This window comes from Rhineura floridana, chromosome 1 (assembly GCF_030035675.1).
Source record: "Rhineura floridana isolate rRhiFlo1 chromosome 1, rRhiFlo1.hap2, whole genome shotgun sequence".
Lineage (NCBI taxonomy): Eukaryota > Metazoa > Chordata > Lepidosauria > Squamata > Rhineuridae > Rhineura > Rhineura floridana.
In genome coordinates, this window is record NC_084480.1 from 150729089 (window position 1) to 150754171 (window position 25083).

General features: G+C 43.9%; 1 protein-coding gene across 11 annotated transcripts in view; it reads right to left on the reverse strand.

The window, feature by feature from the left end:
• Nucleotides 1-927: 927 nt before the first annotated feature.
• KEL (Kell metallo-endopeptidase (Kell blood group)) overlaps nt 928-25083 on the reverse strand; it is a 101509-nt gene continuing 77353 nt past the window's right edge. For 7 of the 11 annotated variants that reach the window (XM_061637619.1, XM_061637610.1, XM_061637652.1 and 4 more), the window contains 7 exons: nt 20073-20150; nt 14805-14908; nt 14011-14121; nt 13133-13200; nt 11511-11677; nt 6740-6835; nt 928-3952 (listed from right to left, as the gene is read on the reverse strand). In XM_061637619.1, the coding sequence (XP_061493603.1) occupies nt 3776-3952; nt 6740-6835; nt 11511-11677; nt 13133-13200; nt 14011-14121; nt 14805-14908; nt 20073-20150 (801 nt within the window). In that variant the 3' untranslated portion in view covers nt 928-3775. Of the gene's footprint in view, nt 3953-4752; nt 4903-6407; nt 6657-6739; nt 6836-7271; nt 7331-11510; nt 11678-13132; nt 13201-14010; nt 14122-14804; nt 14909-20072; nt 20151-25083 lie in introns of all 11 variants that reach the window. The other 4 variants (XR_009764148.1, XR_009764143.1, XR_009764146.1 and 1 more) reach the window with 4 other exon arrangements.

Below are 25083 nucleotides of genomic sequence, written 5' to 3' on the forward strand. Positions count from 1 at the left end.
TTAGGAACAGCAAACAAATCACTCACTTCTCTCCAGCTACGAAAACTCTCTCTAGCAAGAACTCCTTCCCCCACAGAGCTTCTTCTCCTTGAACAACATCCCCCACTGGAATTGCTTTCCCCCACACTAGGCTGGCAGAGCTGTCCAGCCTATATCTCTCTCGGTTGCCTTGGCACATGGGATGGAGGGGGTTTAATATTTTCCTGCTCCACCATAGTCCTGTCAGAAATTGCCCCGCTCTGCAGCTGCTATTAAACTCATAGGGAAGATTCTATCAGTGCTGATGGAAGGTTCCCTCCCACAGCTAATAGCAAATACTTCGGGAGATTTTTGGGAGGGACCATGGTAGGAGAGGGTTAATCCTCTTCTCACATGACATGATCCCAATAAAAATGTGAGGCTCTCCTTCAATTAAGATGTTAAAAAAAAAATTTAAAAGACACAGCAGCAAGTGACAAGTTAAGTCACTTAGGTTGCAGCATTTGGGCCTTTTTAGGTTAGAGAAAAGGCGGGTCAGAGGAGACATGATAGAAGTGTATAAAATTATGCATGGCATTGAGAAAGTGGATAGAGAAAAGTTCTTCTCCCTCTCTCATAATACTAGAACTCATGGACATTCAAAGAAGCTGAATGTTGGAAGATTCAGGACAGACAAAAGGAAATACTTCTTTACTCAGCGCATAGTTAAACTATGGAATTTGCTCCCACAAGATGCAGTAATGGCCACCAGCTTGGATGGATTAAAAGATTAGACAAATTCATGGAGACAGGGCTAACAATGGCTACTAACCATGATGGCTGTGCTCTGCCACCCTAGTCAGAGGCAGCATGCTTCTGAAAACCAGTTGCCGGAAGCCTCAGGAGGGGAGAGTGTTCTTGCACTCGGGTCCTGCTTGCGGGCTTCCCCCAGGCACCTGGTTGGCCACTGTGAGAACAGGATGCTGGACTAGATGGGCCACTGGCCTGATCCAGCAGGCTCTTCTTATGTTCTTATGTATCCCAACTAGTTTGGTCCAAAGTGGAGACAACATAGGGGGAAAGACACAGAATTTCCAGGGAAAAATAATAATTCCCTCCACAAGTTTTCATGCATAGCAGTGGGATGCATTTCACTGTTGCACATGGGGAACTGTATGTACCCACCAAATAGATCATTGATACAGAGTGTGGGGGTCCTAAGATGTAGAGTCAATTTCAAACAGAGACCCGAGTTCAACATGTTTCAAAAATGCTACTTAGGCTGAAAACATACACAAGAAACAGGATGAAACAATATGTTATGTCAGGTATGTTATGCTTAACATTGCCACTTTTATTTAAAAGGAAAAGTTTTCAATCAGCAGGTCTTGTTGATGAGCTCAGGCAATCAAACAATAAATAGCAATCTCCTCCCTTCCCCTCCCTTGCAGAACAGGCTGGAAAAGATCTCCTTTGTCCTTTCTCTAGAAATATTTTGAGCTTCCCCCCCCCGACTACTCTCCTCATTATGTACACTGAAATGAGGCACAACTTCTTGTATTTGTGAGAGAAGCTATGCTACAGAATGGTTTATGCATTTGTTGCTGCAGCAAGCTCATTTAGCAGGAAACCAATGAAAAGCCTCAGGTAACAGCAGAAAAGAGCTGCAATAGTAGCCAACGTAGTGTCCTCCAGATGTTGTTGGACTACAGCTCCCATCTTCCCTCACCATTGGCCATACTGGCTGCTGAGGCTGATTGGGAGTTGGAGTCTAAAAACAACAGAGGACATTAGGTTAATCACCTCTGATTTAAAGAGTTGCACTAGAACAAAGGATACAATTATTGTCCATTTATATTAAAATAGGCTCTCCACATACTCCAGTGGACATTGGATTACACCTGGGATAGACATGTTGCTCTTGGGAGCCGTTATTCTGGAACTACAGCAGTCTGAGGAATGGAACACCAGTGGTCAGCAGGGCTGCTGTTCTTTGGGGATAAATCTGAAATGTCAGGGTTTTAGTCTTCTCAGAGTCTTCAGAGAGAGGAGTAAAATTTCAGTGTGAAAAGCCACATCACATGGACAGGCTGTTTTCTTATTGGCTTGAGATGACTCTTTACTATTTGCTCCATTTTTGTGTCAATGAGGTTCCACTCTTGTGGCACCAGGCACAACTAGGCTCTTTCCCGTCTTGCCTGATGCCGTCTTCTGCCCTCACCAGGTGCCACTAGGCATTGTACCATCTTATCAGACTCCACCCCTGAGTTGCCAGGCTCTGCTCTTTCATTCCCTGGTTGCACCCCATGAGTTTCAGGGTCCATGTCCCAGCAAACCTAATCACCAGGTTCTACAATAAAGTTGGTGTCACATAGCAGTATTGAACACACATGCCTGGATGGCAGGACTTCTGGACCGTAGAGCTGAGGAAAGAATTTGCTTCCTGAAAGATTGCCTCAAGAGGCACATTAGCAGTAGTCTCATGCCTTTTTCCAGAATGAATATGTTAGCAATGCAATAGCATGTCTATGAAATATAGATGGAGATTTCTTTTCCCTGTAAGTAAAACTGAACATTTTTAACCACACCTTTATTAAAATTTGGTACTGCCTCAAGTGACCAGATATTTGCTTTGGAGGTTAGATTGAGGCCACAGGCCACCAAGCAACAACCTGTTAATTAGGGCTCAGATGATGGAATACGGAGAAAAACAATCTCACTTCCTTTACACAACCTTAATCTCAAGACTGTATTGCATGTATAAGGTGTAAAATAAAAGCACATTTAATAATGTATATTTAGTTAGATACAGTACAATTCAAACATCACACCAAACCATGACTTTTTATGGCTTGGTGCAATGTCTGAATTGACAAGCCATGGTTTATGGTCAGTCAGCAAACCAGAATGAGAAATCATGATTTAAAATGGTTTTGGAAACCATGGTGTCTGCTAACTCTAGTTTGACAAAACTGTACAACCATCTTTTTGTCACTGCACCATGGACATAGGAGAGGACTTTGAAGCTGAGGGGACAAAAGCTAATAAGCAGCTTTAAACTATGGCTTGCCTTTAGGCATTCGCAAGATCAAACCATGGCCTAGTTCTCACTGGTCAACTTGTGTCTGGGTGTACCACTTCAGACTCCCATGATAGAATTCTTTATACAAAAAAAACAACCCTGAACTTAGGAAACTAGTATGTAAAGAAGGAGGCAAAACAGAATCCTTCTCACTCTTATCTAGTTTTCGACATGGAGAGAATGTTTTGTATGAAGGATAAGCAATCAGTGATATGAATCCCTACCTGCATTCTGATGTGGCACTGTTTACACATAGATTTAACACCTGAATGAGTTTCCAAAGGGGTAGACGTGTTAGTCTATCTTAGCAAAAATAACAAAGCCTTATGGCACCAAGAACTAGGTCATGGATTGTGTTCTAAACTACGGTTAACACAAACCATGTTTGGCATAAATGGCGTCTTAGTGTCTCACCATTCCATAATAGTCAGAGAGTCTCTCACTGGAATTGTCATCTTTGATTGGAACAGAGCCGCTAAACACAGTCACCAGACTTGTCAACTGATCTTCAGTTCCCCAATCTGAAACTCCCCTAAGGCAGGTCAGGATGTAAAGAGAACAATAGCAGCTTTCTACAAAGCAGTATCTTCTCTGTATTCTCTTTCTTCCTGGTAAAAGGATGGAATTTTGTTCCACCATGACCACTTGGGTGGAAGTAGTGGAGGAAGAAGGGGTCCACATGATCCTGCAGCTTCAGTCTCCATCTTTTTTGCATCACACACTCTTCAGGTTGCTTTACCAGATGTGGCACTTCACAGTTGGATTCATTGGCGATTTACTCGGACAGTGGAAGTGCCTGGAGAAATCCTGGCTATTGCTTAAGGAACCACGGACACGGAGTGGTGGGGGGCTGTGTGGATCCCTGTGTAAGAAGGTCTGCAGTTCCTCGAGGCTCTGGTGTCCACACATTGCCTGTAGAGAAGACAAACTTTTAAATATGGAACTGTGATATCAAGTGAGTAATTTCCCCATATTCCTATTTGTCACCTTTCCCCTCAGCTTTGGGTGCAGGATAGAAACTTTGAAGACAAAATAAACACATTTTCTGGGGCAAATATGCTTGTGCAACTTTGTGGAAAAGCTGTTTGGGCTGCAGGCTCTTGATCTGGAGCAAACAAAAGGTGGGCAGAAAAAAGGTTAAATGCCTCTTTTCTCTCTGACCACTTTTCTGCATCCAAAGTGACTTTTTGTTTTTATTTTTTTTAAAAAAAAATCATTGGGGCTCAGTTACACAAATTTCCATGTAATGCATAGTAAGACCTTAATTGATTCAGGTATTGGGATCTGAGGGTCTGGGCTTGAGAGATCCACCAAAAGTAATTACAGGCATACCCCGCTTTAATGTTCGCAATGGGACCAGAGAGTACACTTTAAGCGAAAATAACCTTTAAGTGAAGCAATTGTCTTCACTTGTACTGCACGCAATCACCACTAGATGGCAGCGGCGTCATGCCAATAAAGTATACGTTATTGCAAAGCGCGCGAACGTTAAGCGGGGTATGGGGATGAATGGAGCATGTACGTTATAGCGAGGCGACGTTAAACGAGGCCACGTTAAGTGGGGTATGCCTGTACTAGCTCTTGAGGTGGTATTATAGAGCAGCAGTTGTCCTTAATGTACATGGTCATTTTTTCTCCCCCCCCCCTCCCCCGGTCTGTTTCTGGTTAAAACAAACAGGCCTTACCGGGTTTTGTCATGCTTCAAAGATTACCTTTAAAAAGTGAAATATTTCTCGGCAGTACAACATATACTGGTGGAAAACATCCATGTACAACTGCTGTGGGCACCTATTGGATGGAGCCTATGATCCTAACGGTGTGGAGAATGTGTATCAAACTCTCTGCATGAACATTTTATAGCCCTTAAAGAATGAAAAAATATTTTTAAGGCTACCCACTTCTCCACAGTAATGCCCCATTCTTTCAACAGTGTATGCTCATATCCATTTCAGAATCCCCCCCCCCTGGTTCTCTTAGGTTTGAAATAAGCAGAAGCTGCTTGCTATAAGATCTAGTTAATGGCCTAACTGAGCCTTTCCCTCAGTCTCCCCTCTTCCTTTTTGTTTCCTCCACAAGCAAAGAATCTTCCATTCATGAATTGTAACAAATTGCAGTTCCCATTTTTTTTTCTGAATATGGGAAACTGTAGTTTATGCAAACTGTAGTTAGGAATAGGGACAGGGGAAGAATTTATTCGATTCACATTTAATGCAAACCTACCAACTTTGCATTTCTAGCAACACACCAACCAAAAGACAGCTCCCCTTCCAAGTTTGCACTTTTCCAAATATTGCAATGCAGTTGTCCAACCAAAGAATTCATACAAAAGTGTATATTTTAATGAAAAGTGCATGCAAAAATGTGTACATTAGTGAAAATGTATGAAATGCATTCTGTTTGGGGAAAAGTGCTTGCAAAAAGGTAAAATTACAAAGAAAATGCATATATTAGGAGAAATATACATGAAAATGCATGAATTTTCATGTGTAGGTTTTTTTAAAAAATTAGTAAACCTATGCTAAAATTGGGAAAACCAGATTTAAGACTGGAAAAAAGAGGAACTGAGAGACACCAAACTTGACAGATTCATCCATCCCATTAGGAAGCTTTACATTTCTTCCCCTCACATGTTGAGGAGGAATGAAGGTGAGGGAAGAGGGCATGAGCTCAGTGCTTGATACAGCTCATACGCATAATGACAAACCATGATTTGTTGTTAGGTCTAGTGACTTGTGCGGGTCTAGGGTAGGCAACCTTTTTTTCCTGTCGAGGACCACATTCCTTCAAGGGTAATCTGTTAGGAGTTGCATGCCAGTGGAGGGTAGAGCTAGAGATGAGGATGAGCAGACAAAAATGTTCTGGATTAATTAATCCAGAATAAAGACCATCCTGTTTCAACATTCACCATGGCTACCTCAGATTAGAATACCCAATCCTATGCAAATCTGCTCAGAAGTAACTCCCGCTACATTTGATGGGGCTATTCTCAAATAAGTAAACAGAGGATTGTTTTTGGCACGACCGATGCAGCTGCTCTGGAATACTGGAAAGCAAGTGAAATTAATCCCTTTCTGACTTTAGTGTGACATACACATACACACACACACACAATGGCAGAAGTCCCAAGCCATACAACCAAGAAAAACACGTTCTTATAAAAAATAAATTTATTTTCATCAAACAAATGCTGCCCCTTTTAATGGTTCTGAAACTACATAGGAAGACAGGGGAAGTGCTTTTAAAAACCCAGGTAAAAGAATGAGGAAACAAACTGGAAGGAAAAAAACTGATGGAATGGAAGAACAAGGCAACTTCAGGAAGTGTTGGGGGCTTCATAAAATGAGGTTAGGAGACTCAGTTTGCTCACCTGTGGTCCAGAAGAGACCGATTTGGAAACAGGAGAATGAAGCAAAAAGACCTTCTCCTCCTGGAACCAGGTAGGCCAGGCACCCCCTTCCATGTTGTGTTTGCACAGTTATTGAGCTACAGCTGCTGGGTCAGACCTAGTGCCGTGGTACTGCTAAAGGGAAAGTGGCTCCTACTGTTCCACAGAAACAATACGTTGCACTCCGTTCCAAGAAAATATGAAGGAAGACAGCATTTATAGGTGTCAAACCTGTAAGCAATGGGACTGATGTAGAGAAAGGCCGGCCACAGCGAAACAAAAGAAATAAGAAAAGAAGCCAAAGATTTCATTACGTGAGCAAAGCTGATGAAGAAGAGCTGATGGTGTGAGAGCCCAGGCCAAGGTAACACCTTCACCACTCTGTGCTTTGCCAACCAGTTCTTATAGGCCTGTCAACGAGAGAGAGAGAGAGATTTAAATCTGCAAATTTCAAAATTCGTTCTCTAATTCTAGGCATCACTTCCCAAGAACAACCTTTAATGAGAAACTTCCTTTCCACTAAGTTGCCAGGTTGACACCCGGAGAACTTAGCTGGTGATGGATGCATGCACTGGGAGATTTCGCAAGGGTTGCTGCTGCCTCTTCTTTCCTTGGCCTTTCTAGTTGCCTTGAGGGGAAGGTCTATAGCTCACTGGCAGAGAATCTGCTTTGCATGCAGAAGGTCCCTGGTTCAATTCCTGCCATCTCCAGGTATGCTGGAAATATCCCCTGCCTGAAATCCTGGAGAGCCACTGCCAGTCAGCGTAGACAATACTGGGTGAGCTGGACCAATGGATTGATTCAGCATAAAGCAGCTTCCTGTGTTCCTCTGCCTTTCTCCCCTACCTGCTCAAGCAGCTGGGACTTTTATATTGCCCTACAGCAGGCCAGGGAGGAGGGAACACCTGAAATAAAAAGAAAGGGGGCACAACAGAGTTAGTTGCATTCTGCTTTTTCCCTGGCCTTGCTGGAACATGCCTCCCCGTTGGAAAATGGAAGACCAGCCCAGAGGTCCCTGCATCATTGCAGAGCCCCTTGTGATGACCTCTCATTCCCTTAAGGCAGCCTTTCCCAACCAGTGTGCCTCCAGATGTTGTTGGACCACAACTCCCATCAGCCTCAGCCAGCACTGCCAATGGTCACGAAAGATGGGAATTGTGGTCCAACAACATCTGGAGGCACACTGGTTGGGAAAGGCTGCCTTAAGGAAAGAGTGCCCATGTTGACTGAGTGAGAAATAGTGCCCCGTGTGAACGCTACTTCTCTGCCCCGGGGAATGAGCTGGCTTCTCCTAAAGCAGTGTGCAACGTACTTCTTCTCAGCAACTACGGGGGAACATGAGAGTGGTGTACAGGCTTCATGTTGTCTCCCATATCTTGATTAGTCTTCCCCCACACCTATCCCCCAAAGTCTTGATGGAAGGAATGTCTCCGGCCAGGGGAGAAGCAGTTTACCAGATTCTTAATAAGAACAACAACAACAAACTATAGCTTGGTTTTCTGCCACATGCTACTCATTTAAAATGGCAGCCTTATTCATTATGACGGCTGCAGGCAGGGCCTATTCCTTTCAGTATAATTACTATATACTCTGAAAGTACTTTATTATGATTTTTGCTGCTGTTACTTGATTTTGCATGATTATCAAATCCTCACTTTCCAAACAATATGCGAACCGAAACACAGCTGTTCTTCAAAATTGGCACTTATTTGAATTTTGCAATGCAGTTCACCGACCAAGCAATGTTTACAAAAATGCATATATTAGGGGAAAGCGAGCATAAAAATGAATATATTTGTGAAAATAATATTAAAAATGCATTATATTAGGAGAATTGCTTGCAAAAATGTGTACATTGGTAAAAACTGCATACAAAAATGTGCTTAGCAGAAATTCTCACTAAAATACTAAAGGATTGTCATGATTTTTTTTTAAAAAAAACCACAAATTGCTGCAGAAATGTGGAAAACCAAATTTAAGATTAGAAAATTGAGAAACTGAGAGAACCGAAATTGACAGATCATTCCATCCCTATTTCAGATACAAATTTCTTTGAGCAAAAGCGAAGTCTTACAGGTTTGTGATATCAAAACCTGACTACTTCACGATTCTGTCTCATGGTTTCCCTGACAGAAAAGTGGGGATGCCTTGACTTTGAACAACTTTCCAGGCTCATATTCATCTGGCACTGATGCAGTTGTCCTTTGGTACCAGGTTAAATGCTTCCTGTTCTCCTGAGATTTTGATGGCAAATAGGAAGGGACCTGTTTTTGCTCCAGATTGGAAGAAGGGTGGAGGTATATAAAAATATTAAATAAATAAATACAATTTTAAATCGTTGTGCATTGCTGCTGCTTGATAGCTTTGGGGGTTCTGTCTTTTTTAGGCTGTCTTGTTCTTTAAAGAAAATCAAATGAAAGCCATCTTGAATACCTACTGGTGAAAGTGCAGAATAGAATACTTTTAAAGAAAGAAAGAATGCTCGCAGGGAAAGTTGACATTGCTGTTTTTGTGACAACATCAAGGCAGTTCGGGAGGAGTCTAATAGTCTCATTTTTTTAATCTCCATTTTTTAGGATTGTGTTGGATGAAGGGGAATTAAATGAAATCACACAAGAATGCTGATCTGCATTCATACCTATGCGCTCTTCATAGCTGTTGCTAATTCCAGAAGTTATTTTCTCCTGCCCTGCCTTTGTCAAATGCACTGGGGGAGTGTACTATTCTTGTTCACTGTGATGCAACTGCACCTATTGAGGTGAAGTATTTTCCTGCTGAACTCACTAGAACAGTAAATCACTGCTGTTTGAGAGGGTAGGTTCCCCTTAAGATTTGTTTGCACTGATCACTTTTTCATGACCTGTCAATCTACTGCTCATCTTGGACTGTTTGCACCACATGGTATCTGATATCTAATCAATACCTTTTATCCTGTATTTCATTTTACATTCTCTCATTACATAGGAGCCAAATGCTATTGCATTATCTTGCAAACCGGAGTGCCAAAGTAATCGCTTGGCTTCATGGGCAGCACAAAGAGATATTTCCTCTCCCCCATTTCTCCTGTGCTCCAATCTCTTTTTGTACAGCTCTACTGATTAAGTGTAGAGACAAGTGTGCCTCTGTAATTAATCCTCTTTTCCCATTATTGTTGTTGTTGTTGCTGTTGCTGCTGCTTTATGTATTGCTTTATACCACACTCTCAAGGCAATTTACATCATGCACCAGAAAAGTAGATACATTTTGTTAAAAATAAAAGTGATCATACTTAAATCCAAAATTACAATGAATACAGAAATAGTAAGTTTCCTGAAGTTGTCATTCAAAGATAGCATTCTTCCCAAATCCCTGGACGTATCCATACTTTGGTGAAATGGTGTCTCTGCATGACAATCTCTCCTACCCATTTTTTTAAAAGCTGACGGTGAAACGTCTAGCAATGGTGCTAATGGACAACATCATTGCGGCAGACACAAACACTCCTAGATAATCACTGTAACTGGTGAAAGTGTGGAAAAGAACCCCTACTCATTGTGGGATAATTAATGAAGAACGGTAAGTGTGAATGGACATAGGAACAAAGTGTATAAGAAGAAATGGACAACAAGGGGGTGATGTGAAGACTAGGGATGGGGGAGGAATCCTCTAAATTTGAATTTGTAGCCTAATTCCCCCCAAATCCATATGTTCGTCATCCTTGCAAACCAATTATGAATGCTGCCAGCTTCTCTATTTTTTCTCAACATCTTTTTTTTTTTTTTTTGCTAACGAAACTGGCCAGCCTGGGTCTATGCTTTCCTGAGGTAAAACTGGAGTTACTTTTTTCTTTAGTTTATTGTTTTTAGCCAATGGCCATTGCAATATAAGAACACACATCAAAACATATTTTGTAAAACATTTGTAAAACATTAAATTTCAATCCAATGATACATCAATAAAACCCTAAACTTTAAAAGAAAATGGTAAGAATTTGCTACATCTGTTTGAAATAGACACACACTCAGGAGAACTCCTCTACGTTTGTAAGGCTAGTATGTTTCAAAAAGGCCATTCTGATCTTTATTTATTTTATTTATTTATTTTATTTCATTTTTAAACCGCCCATAGCGAATAGCTCTCTGGGCGGTGTACAAAAGATTAAAAGTACAGAAATACAAAATATCACAATAAATAAACTTTGCTGCTGCTAGTGCGAACAAGGGCTACCCTGTAAGTAACCGATTTATCCGTATCTGCCAACAGCCATCTGATCTTAAACTCATCTGATTGGCTTGCTAAAATAGTCTGGAAGGGAAGAATGAACTTGGCCCCTGGTGAATTGTATAAGATATAGTGCTGCATTCCTTCAATTTGCCGTGAGCCGCGTATACAGTAACCACTGAGCTTCCCCAATCCACTCATTTAAAGGAGAAGGTTTTCAGTTGAGCTTGCTTGGGCTGTTAGGGGAAAAGGGGCGGGGGGGAGAGGAGGAAGCGCTAGTACTAATGTGGCATTGATCTTGCAGCCGATCCAGTAGCAAGCAAAGCCTCTTCATCCTGCTGAACAGCTGATGGGGGTGGGAAGTCTAAACATACCAAAGAGCCAAAATCAGGGAACCAGAGGAAGGGGAGATCAGCTTCTCTCCCTCTAGGCAACCAGATCTGTGTATATATGCGCACGAGTGCAAGTTGTGTTCTTTTCCTACTGTAAGCCTGAAACGGACAAGTCTGGGTCCAAACTTGAAACTGAATGACAGACGATCTCTTGCTTTCTCCCATGGCTGGGGGTGGAGGATCTAATATAATTTAGGAGGCGTGAAGGGGAGATTTGATTGGTGCACTGGCCAGAAGGAAAGCCCTTTCAAAACAGTTAACAGCAGGAGACAGCGGGAAACAATCGAACACAGAAAGGGATTTGCCTCCCAGTTCGACGAATGCAATCAAATTGGGAGTAACCAGCAGCTCCTATCCTTAGTGAAGCGATTACCTAAGAGAGCGTGGCAACAAGGTTATGTGGAGAGGACAGAGTGGAAGAGGTGGCTGCAAGTTAGGACTGAGGAGTACCTGCAGTGTTCTGTGGGCTCTGATGATGATCTGATTTTGGTACCTGGTAAGCAATAGCAAGTCCCCCAGTGTCAGCTGCATTCTCCAGGAGGGTGAAAGAGCCATTGATGCTGTGGCCCTTCAAGGAGTAGCTCTCATACTGTTTCACAAGACACTCTATACCCTGTGGCCGTGTTTTCGTGTCACAGGCAGAACAGTTCTCAGGCAACACTATGAACAAAAGGAAAATCCAAGGTAAGTCCCAAGTGGTAATTTACTTACCTCACCAGCAGCCGCTGCATTTCAATTAACTGTATATGTTCTACAGTATTACAGTAGAGTCTATACATACAGACACATATCAATATACAGACACATATCAACAAACAGGCAATGTTTTGTTCCTCTATTTTATTGAGGTGGTTGTGAATGCCAAGACAGGGGAGCTTTAAACTTGCCTTAGGATGGGTTAAGGGTTGGGACATGGTCTGGGTTACTTTCCTTGACTAACAGATTCATCTAAAAGGAGTGAATATGGAACTGTTGCTATTTTTAAAAAATAGGGATTTGAATTTTGTCCTAACCTCTGGGTTTGTAAGCTTGTGACTTTATGTTTTACAGTTTAGATCAGAACTACTAATTACTAGGGATGGTGGAGAATATCCACTAAATCAGACCTGGCACAGGATTTCAGCTGAATTCAATAGTTCGCCATCCTTTCAAACCAGCACCTATTTCTTGCTGTGGGCCATGGCTGTAATTAGCAGAGATTTTGCAGCCACGGCTGCAAATTGGCAAGAATTTATTCTCTCAAACTTTCCCTCCTATTTTACATTATGTTACATTGAGTTATGTTGAGTTAAACCACGTGGAACACTGTGATTATTCATGTAAGCTACCTAAAAACTACGCAAAGTTTTTCCCACTGCCAAAAAAACAAGTGGAACACTGTGATCATTCACGTAAGCTACCTAAAAATTATGCAATGTTTTTCCTGCCACCAAAAGAACACATCAAATACTGTCTTCATTTACATAAGTATCTGCAATGACAACTACGAAAATTTGGCCAGCGAAAAAAAATAAACCTCAGATAGAATCACTCAAAACACGCACAGCAGATCAAATCGGCAAGTGTGAGAGCAAGCAGGAACAACAAAAGGGAGGATTGGGATCAAACGATGGACTATCGGAATGCAAGTGGATCGGAACCATGCAGCGAACCCCATCCCTACTAATTACCCAGCTGCCTGATGTACTGAACCCTCAGCTACTGCTTCTCCTCTGCAAAGCAGCACTGGGAAGAGGCAACATGCAATGGTCAAGAGAAAGTTGTTTTACCCATCTTTCTCAGCCATTTTCTGACCTGCTAGGATTCCAGATCCACATTAGTGAAGAAATAAACATGGGTTTGAAAGTCTGGCTGGAGGAAAAGAGGCTGTGGGTGGGATTTGCACAGGAAAACTGAGGTGGGTTGGTGGGGGAAGGATTAAGCCCTTTCTCATACCTGTCACTTCTCTACTGAAAATTGCCTCCTCTTGAAGCTGCTTTGCAGATGAGAAAATGGTGTCCAAGGTTTCAGCACATAACTGGACAATGTGTTGTTCTGACCTTAGGGAAGTAACTACTTGCAAGTACAAGTGACAGAAGGCCCAAAAGATTATTCACAATAGCTCACAGTACATACCATAATCATAGAAGGAATGTAGCAGCTCATGCGCCATAAAAAAACCCATGGCTCCAAAGTTCACAGCACTGAAAGACAAACAAGAGATGGGCTTAGAAAACTTTCATGGCCTGTAATCTACAGGCTGTCTTTGTGGGAAGCCTACAAAACATTAGCAGAGGACTGCATGTTTTGTTTCCCTGTGCAGGCCCTCCCTTAGCATGTGCGGGGCCCGGGGCAAAAGCATAGTTGGGGGGGCACATTATTTCTCTCTATATATAACCTTTCCTCCAGGCAGCAGCGGAGGCTTTGTATTTTGGCTGCTAGGAGCTTGCGGCTGTGGCTCCCTTTTTTGCAGTCTTTGTTGGCGGCGGCAGCAGCTTTTTATTTTTTGGCTGCGGCTCCCTTTTTTGCAGCCTTTGTTGTAGACTCGCTTAGCGTTTCTCGCTGCAAGGTTTTCTCCTTCCCCGCTCGCTACCGCGGCCGTCAGGAGACTGCCGCTGCACCTCTTCCTCCCAGCTCTTTTCTATGCTCCCCTCAGCTCCCCTACTGCAGCTGTGAGGAGGATGCGGTGGCTGCTGCTTTTATATGCAGATCGCCAAGCGTGGGCCCTCCCAAAGCGCGTGGCCCGGGGCAACTGCCCCGCTTCCCGGTGCCTAGGGACAGCTCTGTCCCTGTGCACCCCATATTCTAAGTAAGGTGAGAGAGAGATAATACTGTAGTTTTGCAGGTTGTGGAAGGTGGCATGGGAGAGCCATCGTTATTTGTGCCCATACACATCCACTTTTTCTACCCCTCTACTCTTTGTGGTTAAACAGCTTTGGAAGGGTTTTGCAATATTATTTGTAGCATAGTGCAATGTGCAGGTGACAGATAAGAAGCTTTGCTACTTTCCTTACCTGGGAAATTCAGTATGGAAGAAAGGGTTGCGGAACATTCCAGCAGGGAAAACAACAGCGTGGCGCCTCAGTGAGTAGTATGAATGTACGGACCAAGGGGGCACTTCCCAACTGGAACAGAAATTTTTAAAAGATGATAGCAAAAGCAGGGATTACTTGGGCCATGATTTTTATTCCATCTCTTCCTCCTCTTTATCACTCAGTGGGTCTCACCTTTGTAGTAATACTTAAGTACTGGTTCATAAATAGATGTGTTCATCACATGATAACTGAAATATTAAGTGATAATTGCAAGTGTGAATGAACTATCATGGATGTAACGTCACAGAGCTTTCATATCACTAGAAGTATAGCACTACTGAGGTAGCAATCTGCTATTCCGTTTTTTAAACATTTTTGGACTTTCTTCAGACTGTAGAGCATGAAATTTGCATTCACTAGTTTGCATTCATCTTTTTTTTCTTCTAAGTTACTGGTGTACATTAGTACATACTGCATATATGTACATTGGTTTGATCACGGTGCAAAATAATCTCGATGCTATCATCACATATATATAGTAGTGCACTGGTAAAAAGGTGAAGAATGAATACTGTGACATATGATGTGCCAGTTCTGGAATTAATTTTAGAAATTCTCCATGCCAAACCAGAAGTCAGGTAGAGTAAGAGTGAATCCATGAAACAACAAAGGAACTGAACAGGGAAAAGTCACTTCTTAGTAACTTCTTACTATGAATCGCCATCTCTCTTGCATTCAGATAATGTCTCCTTCATCCGACAAGAGAAACATACTTATCCTGTAGATGGGGATTGATGAGCCTCAGCAACAACCTCTTTCGCAGAGACTTCAGGCAGGCAATTACATTATGGAAAAAGTTATCTTTGTAAATCTCCAGCTAAAAGAAGAATCAGGCAATGAGGTTAGAAGACAAGGAGAGGGAGCAAAAAAAATGATTGATACTCCTAATATAGAGACAAAAAATCAGGGTCATAAAAAACCTATTTTTTTCTGACCATATTGTTGCAGATGAGTCATTAAAATACAATAAAATATAAAACTTTGGAACATAATAATAAATACTTTCTTCTGCCTTTCAGGCAATATTGTAAGGCAAAACAACCTGAGGTGGATAAATAACACTTCAGGGCACAATCCAAACCCCTGGTGGGCAGCTTGTGCTGGCCAGGGTAGATTGTGCTATGGGAAGGAAAACTATGGTTTCCTGCTCTAACTCCAGGCTGGTGCAATGGAGAAGCTTGAATTGGGCCTATTTCCCCAACTTGTCAGCAGCTGGGTTAGCTTAGGATTCAGCAGATCCTTGACTGGCCCAATCTTGTCCCCTCAACATCCCATCTTCAGGGTATATGCTGGCTAATGCTGCTGGAGATACCACTGGCAGGAGCTTCCATCCACTCTTTAGGAGGGTGCAGTCAGGAGTTACACAACAGTGGAGACACCCACTCCTGGCACAGTTGAGCAGAAGGACATGTCCGACTCATTCAACCCCCCCCCCCCGCAACAAATCGACAAGCTGGATTACTCTGCAAATTGCCAAGCCTGTTTCACTCATATGGCCTTCTTCAGTGGCAAATACTGATAAGCAGATTGCTTCAGTGTGAATCTTGAGTGCACAGTGTATCAGGCTTATCTGTATCTGAGTTCATGCGCTCATATGATTTAAGACAATACTGTGAGAAAATCCTCTAATCATCATACAATTAGGTTGTAAGCAAAAAATGCTGTAGTTAAAGTTCCCACACACTATGAATCTCTGGAGTATCCATCCACATATTAACAAAACATGTCTACTTGCTGTTCTCCTAGCAGTGGATGCTTCAAAACTAAAGGATTTTATCACCATTAGCAATGGCAGCAGTCCATCTTCTTTCTTTTTTCCTAACTGGGCTGGCAGCCTGGCCGCATCATTGTAGGGCATTGTGTGTACATAAGAACATAAGAAGAGCCTGCTGGATCAGGCCAGTGGCCCATCTAGTCCAGCATCCTGTTCTCACAGTGGCCAACCAGGTGCCTGGGGGAAGCCCACAAGCAGGACCCGAGTGCAAGAACACTCTCCCCTCCTGAGGCTTCCGTCAACTGGTTTTCAGAAGCATGCTGCCTCTGACTAGGGTGGCACAGCACAGCCATCACGGCTAGTAGCCATTGATAGCCCTGTCCTCCATGAATTGGTCTAATCTTCTTTTAAAGCCATCCAAGCTGGTGGCCATTACTGCATCTTGTGGGAGCAAATTCCATAGTTTAACTATGCGCTGAGTAAAGAAGTACTTCCTTTTGTCTGTCCTGAATCTTCCAACATTCAGCTTCTTTGAATGTCCACGAGTTCTAGTATTAGGAGAGAGGGAGAAGAACTTTTCTCTATCCACTTTCTCAATGCCGTGCATAATTTTATACACTTCTATCATGTCTCCTCTGACCCGCCTTTTCTCTAAACTAAAAAGCCCCAAATGCTGCAACCTTTCCTCGTAAGGGAGTCGCTCCATCCCCTTGATCATTCTGGTTGCCCTCTTCTGAACCTTTTCCAACTCTAGAATATCCTTTTTGAGATGAGGCGACCAGAACTGTACACAGTATTCCAAATGCGGCTGCATTTATACAACGGCATTATGATATCGGCTGTTTTATTTTCAATACCTTTCCTAATTATTGCTAGCATGGAATTTGCCTTTTTCACAGCTGCCGCACACTGGGTCGACATCTTCATCGTGCTGTCCACTACAACTCCGAGGTCTCTCTCCTGGTTGGTCACCCCCAGTTCTGACCCCATGAGCGTATATGTGAAATTAAGATTTTTTGCTCCAATATGCATAATTTTACACTTGTTTATATTGAATTGCATTTGCCATTTTTCTGCCCATTCACTCAGTTTGGAGAGGTCTTTCTGGAGCTCTTCGCAATCCCTTTTTATTTTAACAACCCTGAACAATTTAGTGTCGTCAGCAAACTTGGCCACTTCACTGCTCACTCCTAATTCTAGGTCATTAATGAATGAGTTGAAAAGTACAGGTCCCAATACTGATCCTTGAGGGACTCCACTTTCTACAGCCCTCCATTGGGAGAACTGTCCATTTATTCCTACTGTCTGCTTTCTGCTTCTTAACCAATTCCTTATCCACAAGAGGACCTCTCCTCTTATTCCATGACTGCTAAGCTTCCTCAGAAGTCTTTGGTGAGGTACCTTGTCAAACGCTTTTTGAAAGTCTAAGTACACTATGTCCACTGGATCACCTCTATCTATATGCTTGTTGACACTCTCAAAGAATTCTAATAGGTTACTGAGACAGGACTTTCCCTTGCAGAAGCCATGCTGGCTCTGCTTCAGCAAGGCTTGTTCTTCTATGTGCTTAGTTAATCTAGCTTTAATAATACTTTCTACCAGTTTTCCAGGGACAGAAGTTAAGCTAACTGCCCTGTAATTTCTGGGATCCCCCCTGGATCCCTTTTTGAAGATTGGCGTTACATTTGCCACTTTCCAGTCCTCAGGCACGGAGGAGGACCTGAGGGACAAGTTACATATTTTAGTTGGCAGATCAGCAATTTCACATTTGAGTTCTTTGAGAACTCTCGGGTGGATGCCATCTGGGCCCGGTGATTTGTCAGTTTTTATATTGTCCATTAAGCCTAGAACTTCCTCTCTCGTTACCACTATTTGTCTCAGTTCCTCAGAATCCCTTCCTGCAAATGTTAGTTCAGGTTCAGGGATCTGCCCTATATCTTCCACTGTGAAGACAGATGCAAAGAATTCATTTAGCTTCTCTGTATGGGTGCTTATGTGTGTGCATGCGTGTGTGAAATGGTGGGGAATATTAAAGAAAATATCTTCTGAATTTTTTTTGACTCAGCTATATTTGGGAGGGGTCAGAGACATAGTAGCCACATGCTGGATTCAAATGTTACTGGAGGTGAATGAGATGGAGCTCCAGGAGAGTGAAAACTAAACCTTTCTGTTTAGGTAGATGAGAATTCTGCTCACTTTGGATTTTTAGCCAGATTTTTATATAGTCCGCATGCTCACTCTGTGCGCCTGCTGCAGACGCAGCGGCTTTTCTGCAATACCGGAGTTGTGCGAGCCCTGCCCCTTTGTCCTTCCCTTCCCCTTTATCTAATACACTAACGGTATCTCCTGCAGCTAGCATGCATTAAGTATCCATTGCTACGGAGGTGAACAGACATGGGGAAATAATGCAGATGCCTCCTCTTCCTTCATGTTCAAGCCTGGCTCGGAGGAGCTGTGGCCGCCTCTCTTTCTTTTACCTCCTCCTTCCCCTTCTGCTTTTAATGGCAAAAGGGAAGTACAGCATTTAAACGGTTAAAACACTAGAGATTACAAGGGAAGTCCAGAGAGACTCTCTAGGCTTCCCTGTTAATCTCTATAGCATTAAGCCTTCAAATGTCCTTCTACTTGTTCCTACCTTGATTTCACTATATCAATTCGAACCAGATAAAGCCAAAGTAAACAAAGAAAAAGCAAAGACGAGTCAGGGCTGCATTCCAGTTGGACGGAATGCTAGCGGACTGGGGCCAGCAAGTGGCCTTCCATCACCATAACAGCCATCCTTCAGCAGGCATTACCATGTCATATATTATTATTATTATTATTATATCTTGCCCTTCCTCCGTGGCAAACACTTCAAAACACATTTAACAAATAAAAAAAATTCTATAAACAGGTACAAACTTTCTCAAAACAGTTGCGGTTAAAAACATTCTTCCATCTAGTGATCTCTGAATTGCGAGGAACAGTCTCTTTCAGCCATCAAATGTCTGGGTAAACAGGAATGTTTTCAAATTCCTTCTAAAAGTCAATAATGATGGGTACGGATGCACCTCACCAGGGAGGATCTATGTTAATCATGTCATTGCTGGACCCTATACATTTATATAAGGCAGTCAGGTTAGACATGGATGCACAGAATAGAGCAGCCAAGTGAAGCTGAGGACAATTTCATGCTGCGTGTGTTATTTTTGGCTGAAGGCTGCTTGCAGTTTTGTGTTAACATTGCACTTTCTACTGCCAGGGAGAGCTTCTGGTAAGAAGTTGGTATAAAGCTGTTGGATAGCCAAAACAATATTTAAAGAGAAAGAATACTAAAAATATGTGTTGAGCAGACACTATGCAAAAACAAGAGCGCTGGTAGGAACATCACTGATGCAAGGGTCTCAGGTACTCAATTTATCCCCCTCCCAGACAGATTATGGTAATTCATGGTCTATGTATTGTGGGGTTCCATCCACAATTATTGAAATTCATATTCAATTATTGGATAATTCCAGCCTCCTGATCTAAGTTTGCTGGGTGATATAAAGGGATGTATTCATATTTTTAAAGCTTCTTTTGGGGCAGGGGAATTGCCTGTGAATTACTTTTTTTGTTTTCTGGCTACTATCTGCTCTGCCCTGCTATCACATTCTATGCCAAGCTGAAGGCTTCAGGCCTACTCACTCGTAGGTAAATATGTCTTTCTTTATTCTAATATTCTAGGAAATTAGAGTAATAATATACATGTAGTGGGCTGGAGGGAGTTTAGGAGGAAAATATATGAGTTATTCTGTTATTTCATATTTTTATTGTTTTAATTAATTAGGTTGTGCAAAAATATATATCACATCACTTTAAGATATTTTCTAAGTTACTTTAAGTTGCTTTAATATCAATGTATTATCTTTGTTTTGTTTTCTATCTGTCCTAAAACACCATTATGTTTATGCAAACTGCTAATGTAACTTTTAATTGTTTTAATTTATTACATCATTTATGATTGTATCATTGTTTTTCATTACAAAATCTAGTTTTTATGAACTTCACATCTTTAATAAACAGATGCATTCATTTCAATTATAATTTGGAGTTTGGTTTTTTTTGTGTTTACCTCCTTGTTCCACCAGGTTGCTGCTGAGCAAATAGAACCAGGGTGAAGAATCCAATGAAGGTTGATGCACGGGTCAGAGTTTGGCATGTTATGCATAGGCCTTGATTGGATCCACTAATTTAGAATTTAGAATCTTATGTTCAGCCTATGATAAGTGATGCTCGATCAACTCACCTCTTGATACTCATCATTGACTTTATGTGTTTGAAGGATGCTGTCTGGGTAACCAATCTCCACCTGGAGCCTATAAATCTAAACATGCAAAAAAAAATATTGAGAGGACTGATGTTGCTTTGATTTGATTATCCAAACACACCTTTTAAGTTATAAATGTGAATTTGGTATGTAAACAAACACTTCATGTGCCGTAAGCTAAGCAGGGAGGGGGCGGATAGATGAGGGTGAAACAGAGGATAAGGACTTGGACTGGGAACCTGGGGAGGGGCAGATAGTGGGATGGACTCACAGGGCACCCCAGCCCCCATCTTAGACAGCTCAGCCCCTTCAGCTCCTGACCCCCTTGTGGAAGCACCGACACTGCCAGAGATTCAACCTTGCATGTCAGATGTTTCCCAGCCGAGCACTGCCCAGCTTCCCCTGCCTGAACTGTCAGTTAGCAGCTCCCCTCTGTCAGAGACAGAAGCTTGGATCAAGCCACCTTCATCCTGCACTCAAAGGTGTTTGAGGTGGGAAGTTCAAAAGTCTAAGCTGAGGAGGAGCCTGTGGGCACACAAGATCCAACCCTACTTAAGGGGACTTGGGGGGGGAACCCAGTTGCTGAGTCAAAGTCTTAGATCCATGGAGACATGTGTGACGATCCCACCTTTGGCTCCACCTGTCAGGTTCCCACCTGCTTGTGGCTACCACCTTTCACTAGGCACCACCTCAGGACACCACCAGTCAGGATTGTCATTTTTATTTTTTCTCACTCCGCTCTAGCACAGATCTCTCAAGATCCCACTGCTAGGCAGCAGCACCAGCCACTCCCTGTAAACAATACTGCTAGAGACTTCGCCTTAGTCTCCCTATGGCTTGTTACTTTGTGTCTGGGTGCCCTTGCTGTCCACAGCCCCCCTGTATCTTTGTCTATAAAGCATACAATCCTGGGTTGCTCTGGATACTTGATGATGTTACAATTTCTTCCTTCACTGCTGCCACCATTAGATACAGTTTCCCTTCAGCCTTGGTAATTACCCTGCCCTCCCTTCTGGTCTGTATATCCCCAGCCAAGGATCAGGCTTTTGGTAAACCAATAAAAGTATTTATTTGATAACACTAGGAAATAACAAGATTACTTTAGGAATGTTTAACAAGCGTATGGTTTCATATAGTGTCACTCTCATGTTTCCAGTTATATATATTCTGTCCAGATATCAGCCTAATAGAATCCAAACCTCCCTCAGAACTCTGTCAACTCAATCCCAACTGCCTCCCACTTCAACTCCTGTCCAATCACTCTCCTCTCAACTCCCCCCAACAACCTTCCCAACTCAACTGTCATCCTCTCATTTATACCTTCAGCCATTCAAACACTCAGCCAATCATCATCCAACATTCTCCCGCATTCTAGCCCATGTACTCCCCCCTCTTACTCAATTCACTTACCATATATCCCTATATAAACCCGCACTTACCATATTTACAGTTTTTAACATATAAGGACATCACGCCTAGTCAGTGCTAGTTCAGGTCAAAAATTCCTAGAAAGTGCAGCTAGGTTAAATTGGGTCACTGCTTTTGATTTATCTATAACTTTAATAAAAAGAGAAAAAACCACAGTCGTGTCTGAGACTGAGTCCTTTGACTCTGGGCAGGAGAGTTTGACTCAACCACAACCTCCTCCATCCGACACCCCCGTAACGGAAAGAATGGAAGCGAGCAGTGGAGCCGGGGAGGACCTACAGACAGCTGTGGAAACCCTGATAACTGAAGTTCAGAGCCTTTGCACCGAAACTCAGTCTCTACAAACCAAGAATCAGACCTTGCACCTCCAAATGACTCAACTAGTGGCCCAGGGGATCCCCACATAGCAAGCACAGGGACCTATTCCACCTGTGCCAGCACCCCGAATCAAGTCTCCAGTAGGAATGCTCGCCCACTACGGAGGGAGAGTAGAGCAATTCTCCACATTCATAGCCCAGTGAGAGCTTTACACATAAGTCCAACAGTTGGAATTCCCCAATGATGATGTGAAGGTGGCAGTCATCATCAGTCTCTTGGAGGGAGAAGCTGCCCAGTGGGCATCCTGTTGTTGCTCCAAAATGACCCCGTCTTGTCCCAGTATACTGCCTTCTTTGACGCCATGACCAAAATCTTTCAAGACCCCCAGTGGAGAGAACCCATGTCCTGCCAACTGGGAAACCTGCAGCAGGGGAAAAACTCGATTGGGACTTACACTAACACCTTTTGTATCCTTGCAGGAAACAGACTTTAACGACTTTGGTTTAATGCATTTGTACCACAATGGGCTCAGCACAGAGGTCTTGGACGAGTTGGTGCGAGCCCCGCAGCTGAGCACTTTTCCAGAACTGGTCCATTTGTGCCTGCAGATAGACAGCTGGCTTGAAGGTCATCACCAGGAACGCAAAGCTCAGATGGCTCAATCCTTGCCTCCCATACCACTCCCCCGCACCTGCATTTCTCCCTGTGTGGGAACTGGGGGAGGAGCCCATGCAGATAGGGGGGTGCATCTGCATCCGATGGAAGTGGAGAAAGAGAAGCATTGAAAAGAGGGGCTGTGTCTATACTGCGGGAAGGGAGGGCACCTGGTCAAGATGTGCTCCTCCAAATCAGAAAAGGCTCTGGTGCAGGAAAACTCCAACTCCCAGATCTCATAGAGGTCCACGAGCTGTGAAGAACCGAAACCCAGCGACCTCAAAGTCAGCCCCTCCTGCCAAAGCCCGCCTTGCTTCTACCGGTCTGCCTAGGGTTGCCTACAGGTCAAAACATCCAATTCTTTACCCATGGTTGATTCAGGTGACTCCAGTAACTTTATGGACTTGGGCTTTGCCCAGAAACATGGGGTGTCAACCGTCAAGCTCGAGGTGCCTCTGTCAGTGGAAACTATAGATGGATGACCCCTGAAGTCAGGTACAGTCACTCAGGCCACAACTGAGCTGCGAGTGGACATACCTGGACATGTGGAGAGGATGTCATTCTATCTAGCCACCCTACCCTGGTTCCTAGTGGTGTTCAGAATGGCCTGGCTGGTGCAACATGACCCCCTCATCTCCTGGGAAAAGGCAAGTGACCTTCCACTTGGACTACTGTGAGCAGCACTGCCAGCCGCCTGAGTTGGTCACCCCAGCGATGCTGGTGACAGCGCTCCCACCTGAGGAGGCTTCCCTGCCTGTGAAATGCCAGGGCTTCTGAGATGTTTTTGACAAGCAGAAGGCCGACCAGTTGCCACCCCACTGACCTCACGGCTGTGCTGTGGACCTGCTTTCAAGAGCCAGTGCCCCCTCAGGTCACAAGCACTCTGTATCCAAGCCAGAGCTGGTGGCAGCTTGCCCTGATCCATGGTTTGAGGAGCTACATCATGCCAGTCTTCCCAGGACTACATGCCAGAATTCTCTCAGAGGGGAGGGATGCTGTATCACTATGAAGCCCTGTATGTGCCTCCATGAGAGATATGAGCCAAGGTCCTCCACCAATGCCATGACCTCCCAACTGCAGGGCATTTTGGAGTGTTTAAAATGTTGCAGGTGGTCATAGGGGACTTCTGGTGGCCAAGGGTCAAACATGACGTGGAAAGATATGTACAATCCTGTCCCACCTGCATGAGGGCTAAGCATACCCCAGGGAGACCCTTGCTGGAGCCGCTCCCCACGCCCAAAAGGCCATAGTGAATGGTGACTCTGGACTTTATCATGGATCTACCCACTTCCCAGGGGAAAACTAGTGTTTTGGTGGTCATGGATGCCTTTAGTAAAATGGCTCATTTCATCCCGTGTCGATTTGCCATCCGCCAGGGAGATGGCCCAATTGTTTGTGCAACACATTTTCTGGCTGCATGGACTCCCTACCAGTTTGGTCTCGGACCAGGGATCTCAGTTCACTGGTTGATACTGGCATGCCTTGCGGCAGCTGTACAAGTTGAGTTAAGACTGTCATTCTCTCACCATCCCCAGACAGATGGGCAAACGGATAAAGTGAACACTACCTTGGAGCAGTACCTCCGCCGCTATGTAAACTACCAGCAAGATAATTGGATGTCCTTGCTGCCCCTTGCTGAATTTGCCTACAACACCTCTGTGCACGAGCCCACCCAGCACATACCATTTTTTTGCCAATTTTTTTATACTACCCGCAGCACTAGCTCCGGCTGTCCCAGCAGCAGTGGAGTTTGTACAAGAGTTGCAGGCAATGCAATAGTTGCTGCAGGAAGAGCTAGCCTGGGCTAAAGCTGGCTACAAGAGAGTAGCAGACCAACACAACCAGCCTGGCCCTGAAATATAGGTGGGCAACAAAGTGTGGCTCTCCACGCATTACTCGCCAACGCGAGTTCCTTTCCACAAGCTAGAGGCTCAGAGGCTGGGACCCTTCGAAGCAGAGGCACAGATCAACTCAGTCACCTTCCGCCTACACCTACCTGCCTCCTTGAAGATCCACCCAGTATTTCACCGCTCTCTGCTCACTCCCGCCAGTCTCCCATTGAGCACCCGAGGCACCACCCCCACCAGTCATGATTGACTAGCAAGAGAAGTATGAAGTGGAGCAGATCCTCGACTTTCACCAGCGGCGAGGAAAGCTACGGTATCTGATCCATTGGACCAGAGGAAAAGCCATGGGAAGTGGCGACAGATGTCCATGTGCCAGATTTGGTGAGAGAGTTCCATGAAGCTTATCCAGACAAACTCCCAAGGTGTGTGTGTGTGTGTGTGGGGGGAAATCAGCATGCAGGGTAGGATGATGTTGTGAGCCAAGCAGGTAGGGGGTGGATAGACAAGGGTGAAACACAGGATGAGGTCTTCAACCAGGAACCTGGGGAGGGGGCAAATAGCAGGATGGACTCACAGGGCACCCAGTCCCCGTCTTAGACAGCTCAGCCACTTCAGCTCCTGACCTCCCTGTGGAAGTGCCGCCGTGGCCAGAGATTCAACCTTGCATGTCAGACGTTTCCCAGCCAAGCGCTGCCCACCTTCCCCTGCCTGAACTGTCAGTTAGCAGCCCGCCTCTGTCAGAG